Here is a 7,396-nt window from a genome sequence, read left to right on the forward strand (position 1 = left end):
AGAAAGGGAATGATACTCTTCCCTCTTTGTATTTAAATACTGTTCTTCAAAAAGCTACTTTTAAATCTTCAAATATGAATTCAACATAATTACAGAGAAGCAAAAAAATCAGATTAAAAAAAACCCACCACAACAGAAATACAATCGCAAGCAAAATGGCAGTGTACACCCCTGTAGATAAACAGCAGAGTTAACATTCTCATAGTGACCAATAGTTGATTTTTTAATCATTCACCAGAACTGCAAATGGGGCAAGCACTTAGATGATGCTCTACATCATTCTCATGCACTGCTGAACTTGATTAGCTGTCCATAGCTATAAAGCTTCTTCTGGTTAACATTGGTGTACACCTAGTGATTCAAGTTTAAGGAAAAAAAACAAACCAGAGTGAAATCACAGCTATGCAGACTGTTGCTTTCAACATGTCAACACTCCTTGTAAGCAACCACAGAACTAAAAGACGTGTGTGTACATACACACATATGTATACATGTTACATACATGCATACTTTCACATATACAGACACACACCCAACAGCTTAAGGATGGGAATAACCAGAGCAACAGCAACATTAGGGATGATTACACCCTATTTCCATCTACCATGCAGTAAGGGCAGGCCCTGAGACCAACCAGTGACTCTGTGAGCTCAGCCAGTCCCATCACCTTGCCCAAGGGGGCCCAGAGGAAAGACAATGCTGCTTAGATGACCCAATCTGGAAGGGAGACCTAAGGTCTGGTCCTCTTATCTCTTCTTCCAGACAACTGTCTGTCCTTGCCAACAACTATCTAGAGACAAAGGTGTGGGAAGAAGCCAGCAGACAGACAGACAACTCCCTTCGAAAAAGGCTGGGAACTCCTGGTCTAGGGGGTGGCGTCTGTCTTGCTGCAGGACAAGTGCCAACAGGGAAGCCATTTCAGACCATGTGTATCACCATGTCTTCCACAATCCCAGCAGAATTATTTCAAGTCAGTTAAGGTTTTCACAATAAACAGCTGGGTATTGTTATAGCAACATGGCCCTTGACAGATATGTGATGTTATTTATATTCTACTTACATGCTATTTAAATCATTTTAACAGGAAATTGTTTTGCATAGGAAACTACTGCATGAATTTCTCCTGGAAGTCTTCTTTAAGCTTTGTTTAAGCAACCAAGGTCCTCTGATTCTTTCCCAAGGGATTTATTTAGATTTTATGCAGCCCGTGATCCTCATCCAACTTCCTATAGCACACAGACAAGAAGTCTTTCCTCCATTTCTAAATTTAATCCTTCTCACTTAAATCTACTAGGTCAACATGAATATGTCTCCAACACAGAGTTTTCAGCCCTTGTGTTTTGGTTGTATGGCCAATCTCTGTAAGACTGTCCCTGAATGCTAACTGAAGATGGGAGTTGCAGCAGCCAGGTGTAAAATACCACCCAGCTGTGTCATTTACAACACACTTAAATGCACAGAGTTTTTCTAATAGTTCCACTTACCCACCAGAAGCAAAAGGCACAAAACTAAGCACACTAAGAGTTTACAGATAAGTATTACAGCCAACAGGAAAGGTGAATGAGACAAAGCAGAGGGCAGAGAAGAGCAGTATGAGTGTCAGTAAAAGGATGCAGTACAGATTTTTATGAGCATCTCTTCTGTCACAAATACAGTCAGATCAGGGTGAACTGAATTCTTAAAGTGATGAAAACAGGTCTCGATTTTAGCAAGATACTGAGTAGATTCTTACATTTAAGCAAAAACAGGGCAGTGGAACTACTTGTATGTATGTTATCAACAAATCGACTCCGATGGTTTGGAAAGCCCCAAAGGAGTCCTCCTGTGCTAGCTGCAGCATCAACACACAGCAAAATACCAGCAGCTCCACAGCAACCTGAAAAGTGAACTGGGCAAATGAACAAAAATGGAAAAAAAAGGCAAAGAAGGCAATACTAGATAAAAAGAAATGCCAGTGACTATACTGGAGAATTTAGGTTCTGCCTTAGGAATGGGAGTGAACTTAGCTAAGCTTATAAATGAATAGGTGCTGCAGGTCTTGAATTGAAACCTCCTCAGGTCCCTGATATTTCTACTTGTCTCCACATCCAGCTTGTGCCAAGTAGTATAGTATTAATATTAGCATGTAGGTTTAAATTCTGTTTCAATTCCACTTTAGGATGATATAAACAGAGCATTCCCAGCTGCAGGCGTTCTTAGATGCTAGCTGGCAGCCACTGCTTGGCTTTCAATACACACCTTAGCTGAAGGTCATAACTGAGCTTCCTTCTAGTGCATGTTCACTCTGTGTGCTTCTGCTAAAAAAATTAGGCTGTCAGTCTAGGACACCAATACATAACTTCATCGTAGGGCAAAACAAACATCCCTGTAATATTACTTGTATCAATAATGGCATAACTATATCAAAATCTACTCTTTCAGTAGCACCTATTCAAACTAAATCACTAGTGCACTGGCATATCTGAAATTTGCACTGCAACCTATACTGCTTTCACTAAAGTTCAAACTTATGACTTTCCCCCTCCCCTCCATTTTGATCAATATTTGTTTAGCGTGAACAATCTCATCACCCTCTACTGTTCCCTTCCCAGTCTATTTCTCTAATTGTGGTTGCAGTAGGCAAACTTTTGCAATTAAATGGTCAAGTGAAGCCAATTCCATTCAGAATGCAACCTACGCCTGCTCCCACATCCAGTTTCTTTGGCAGGGATCTGGCCACAGTTACATAACAACAGGCACTGTAAAAGCAGCATTATTGTTAACTTCATCTAACTGTCGGATTTTCAGTGATGTACAAGAGTTAAATTCCAGCTCTCCCTGCGTGAGTGGCACTCACTTGACAATCCTCTTCATGTTCTCTGACATCTTGCTCCTGCAAGTAGAAACAGGGTCTTCTCCCTGTTATCTAATTTGCAGTTTTAATATTGTTGCTTCAATGTCTACCCAAGCAGGTCATGCTTAGTGAAGTGTGAAAATTGTATCTGGCAAGCGAGCTGCTTAAGCAAATTAGGTTTCTGTTCACAAAGCATAAACACATGCATTTCATCTTCTGTCTTTATCCCGAGCTTGTCTCTTCTGAATTGACATGTTACATTTTTCTGATACCAGAAAGGAAAGCAACCCCTATCAGGTATGTTGACATCACAGGCAAGATGTGCAGTTGTGTTTAATCTTTGTTATTCCTATTTATTTTTCCCTATTCTGAAATAAATATACTGATTGTACTGGGGAAAAAAAAAAAAAAAAAAAAAAAGAGAAATGCCTTAATTTAGCTCATGAAAAATACAGGAATATCAAAGGTGTGCATATTTTAAATAGCAAGGAGAATGGGCACAGATTCTGGCCAAATCAACCCAAGGGGAGATTATCATGTCTTCAATAAAATCAAAGGACATTCTTAGTGTTGCCTTGAGTGAAGCCTTGACATTTTGGGACTGATTAGCACATTTAAAACCAGCAAGAACTACTGTTTTCAGTGTGACTTTGTGCAGAGCGCTGCCAGGAAGGAGGAAATTATTTTGCATCCTAAAACGAGGGCACTTAATAGAAGATGGCACAGTCTCTTGAGTTTTACACCATTTTTTCAGTTGTCATTTAAGTAAGCTCTGATTAACATAAATTATATTACAGCTTTAACAAGCTATACTGAAGTTATATGTCAAGAGACACCTGGACAAAGTAACAACCCACAAGGTAATTCAGAATAGCACACAGTTTCTGGGTGAAATACAGCACCACTGCAGTGGGGAAAAAAATCCTGTACCTTTCTGTGATAACAGGATTTCACCTTCTGTGTAAATGAGGGAGAAGAAAAATGGAAAGGATTTCAAATTGGTTTTAGGTTTACAGATCAGTACACAAGTTTAAGTGTCTTTACATGAATATTATGGCAGACTTTAGCTAACAGGACAAGGGATTATCTGCAATAAATCACACCCCAGGGGCCATGGGTATCAATAATTTCACGGGGTTTGCCTCTGGCTTCCCATGTAGAGGACCTCAGGGTGTCATGGTATCAACACAACCTTCAAAATATAAGCTCACCAGCTAATTTCACTATGAATGAAAATGTAAGTCACAAGAACTACACTATTTATGGAACAGTTTTCAGAGAGAATTCTCTGTGCACAGAATGCTCCCTGCAAAGACTCATTAACAATTTAATAGAAGAGGAAATTCATGTAGGTCAGAAGCTCAAATTGCTTATGAAAAGTGAATGTTTTCATTTGTAATGAATTTCCTTGCATGAACTGAAAAGCCACCAGCAAAGTCAGCAGACATGTATACAACACCTTTATTGGAAGTTTCTGTTATTATCAAGAGAGATGACTTCAACAGGTATAGTCATCAGCTAATTCAGGTCACACATGGAATGCCTCTACCGTGCAGCACTGTCTGCACTATGCATTTATAGATATTAATTATGCATACAGTTGTGTAAGTAGGCATACAGTAGTATTTTCTTATATTACGCATCTATTTCTCTTTAGCAATAATCTATCAACTCAATTTAACAGTTTAAATTCAGTCCTAAGGTAACTGAAGTACAACATTTTTCACAGAGCTGGCTGGCATTAAGGGAACACTGTGCTCTAAGAGTTCATGAGGAGTAAGGAAGCAGAGGAGTTGCAATGCCCTGCTGGCCAAAACGCACATTGCTAGATTGGTATCAGAACCGGGCAGTCACAGACACTTGCAGAACTACTTTCACTGGCTCTTTCCCAGGGGCCTGCTCCAGTTTCAATCCATCCCGTATTCCCACACACAGTCCTGACATTCAAGAGCCCCTTTCTGAACTGCAGGGAGGTCCTGTCTGGTCACTGTTTGGCCACATCAGCACAGTGAAACAATGGTGCTTGCAGAAGGGTCAACCTGGCAAATGGCCTGGGCGGCGAGAAAGCATTCCCAGCGCAAGGCAGGATTTGAACGTGGCCCTGCAGTACCCCACACGATCTTTAGTCCTTCCTTCTCACTAGCATTTAAGTGGGATGATAATCAACAATGCAAAACCTGAGTTTTTCAAAGGACCAGGACCATAGCTCCTTAATAAGGCCAACATGTTGTGTATCTTGGTGTCAAAGGCAAATGACAGTGACCTCTAAATATTGGCTTTAGGCTCTAACCTACTTTTAAGTCCATAAAGAACAACCAGAAAACAAATAAGAAAAACAAATTATTATCTGAAAAATGCCTACCAGTAGAGCAGCACAAATAGGGCCATGGATGATGTACAGCAGATGAGTATCAGAGCTGATCCAACAACTAGAGAAAAAAAAACAGGCCAAGAAAAATAATTGGCATCTTACTATCTGTTGTATTCCTTTTTTTCCCCCCTTCAAGAAAATATAACAGCTTTGCAAAGCAAGTGGAGATGCTACTTACTTGTCATTGTAATATAAACTTCTAGCAACGGCATGTATGCAGGCAGGGATCAGTGGAAAACCTGTTAAGAAAAAACAACCTTTTTCTTATATATAAACCTGGCTAAGAACTAAATAAACTTGCACCTCTAGCAGGAACCCTCTGTATTTTAACCTCATTCAAACTGCCAAGCAAATACACTAACAGGGACCAATTCTATTTTCTCAGATTTCTTTCTGAGTGGTGTATGAAACCTTCTTCCCACTGTCTTGCCAGGACATTCATATCAACACACCAGAAGAAAAGGCAAACCAAATTGTAACTTGATAGAATGCAAGAATCAATCCTCATTAATACAGATTTCTTCAGACTGCAATTTGCAATAATGCTAAACAAGTACGTATTATTAAAAAGATAACTGTATATATGCCCATAGCTGTTAACAGTACAATTAGCAATGTTGATTATGTTCTCACTGGCATTTGTTGGGTATTCAGAAAACAAGGCCATCTGCAAAATAAATGTAAAAACAGATTCTGGAAATCAGGCCAAATTTAAAATTTAAAGAGTAGAAACAAACTAGTTATGTGAGGTCCTTGATACTGTGATGGTACCTAATTCTCATAAACTGCTGAGAACCTATGACCCTTCAGACTCAGCTCAGCTGTGTCTGTGGTGGGACAGGTAAGTGACCCAGCAAGCAGGTCACATCACTGCTGTGCCAACACACTCAGGCTGAGGGGAAAGCCCTCTCTTGCACTTGGTGAATAAGCTGCTGTGCATTATCTGAAATGACCAGGCTTGGCTTGTTAGTTTTGATACCGATATGACTTGAGATATTCAGCTACAGTTATTCTCTATTTGCTTAGCGAACAATACAGGTCAAATGGAACTGCTGGAAAAATAAATCTTGGCCATCTCTAACTCAGTTCTGACCTTACACCCTAGACATGGCGAGACTTCTCTGAAAACAAACATTCATTCCTGAATAAACATCTTGGAGATGAAGAACAATGAATAATTACTTCTTAATGTCTTTTTTGTAATAGGAGACTATTTTCTCTATACAAAGGAGGAGTCCTTCCTGACTCCAGAAATGCATAATCTCTCCTTCAGCAAAGACAGAGGTACATACCACTTCCTACGTTAACATTTCTAAGCCTGTTAAAACACTACAGACAAAAAAGAGGGTGTGTCACCCTTGTTCAAAGCTACCAGCTCAGAGAAGCACAGGAATTTATGTTCACATTATCAGCAAAAGGAGTAAGAAAATGCATTGGCCTGAAAACACAGAAGGTGAAACTGCATACCCCAGCCAAGAAGATAATACCACATCAAGTGTTGTTTCTCAGCAAAAACTGCCACCACAATGAGAGTATGCAGGTAAATGCCTTCACACAGCATCCAGAAGTAGTTGCAACCCATCAGGTACAGGTAGATGAACTGTGACACTTTGCAACTAACCTGAGAAAAAAGCAGAGTGCAATATTAATTTTTAAGCTGCAAAAAATCTCAAGAGTTTATTTGCAAAATGGAAAAAAATCCTGCTCAAGACAAATGTTAATATTTATTCTGTTTTTCACTACAATTAGTTATTTTTTTAAAATAGCATTTTTATGTAATTCCAATTCCATACTTAATGGTGACAAAAACATCGGTAACGGAGTCTGTATTTTAATTATTTAAACATGAGGACCTCGAGGTCCTCAGGCATGATGGCAGAGAGCTGTAATTATATTTTCCCTTATGGCAAACACTGCCACACCTGACCATTCCAAACAATAGGGGCTATTTAAATTATCTGATGGTAACTGTACAAGAAAATGTACTTCGACAAGGGTAACCCCCTCTCAGTTTTATCAACCAGAGCAGGCAATTACTCAGGAATATTATTTATGGTTTTTAAATGCTTACAATACTACCAGTTTTAACCTAGTCATAACTGCACTTAGGGGCCAGATGAGAACTTGCACAGCAGGTTCTGGGAGGAAGCTCTCCTGTTGGCATATATTTTTATTTATTTTATTTGTAGGGA

The 7,396-nt window shown here is 39.4% G+C and overlaps 1 protein-coding gene across 1 annotated transcript in view; it reads right to left on the reverse strand.

Annotated features, from left to right (window-relative positions):
- The window catches only part of CALCRL (calcitonin receptor-like), a 22,776-nt gene that overhangs the window by 2,737 nt on the left and 12,643 nt on the right, over nt 1–7,396 (reverse strand). Inside the window, exons 7-9 of the mRNA XM_009995228.1 lie at nt 6,672–6,825; nt 5,383–5,443; nt 5,196–5,262 (exon numbers count right to left, since the gene is read on the reverse strand). Of these exons, the coding sequence (XP_009993530.1) occupies nt 5,196–5,262; nt 5,383–5,443; nt 6,672–6,825 (282 nt within the window). The remainder of the gene's footprint in view (nt 1–5,195; nt 5,263–5,382; nt 5,444–6,671; nt 6,826–7,396) is intronic.

This window comes from Chaetura pelagica, unplaced genomic scaffold, assembly GCF_000747805.2.
Source record: "Chaetura pelagica isolate M959 unplaced genomic scaffold, ChaPel_1.0 scaffold33, whole genome shotgun sequence".
Classification (NCBI taxonomy): domain Eukaryota; kingdom Metazoa; phylum Chordata; class Aves; order Apodiformes; family Apodidae; genus Chaetura; species Chaetura pelagica.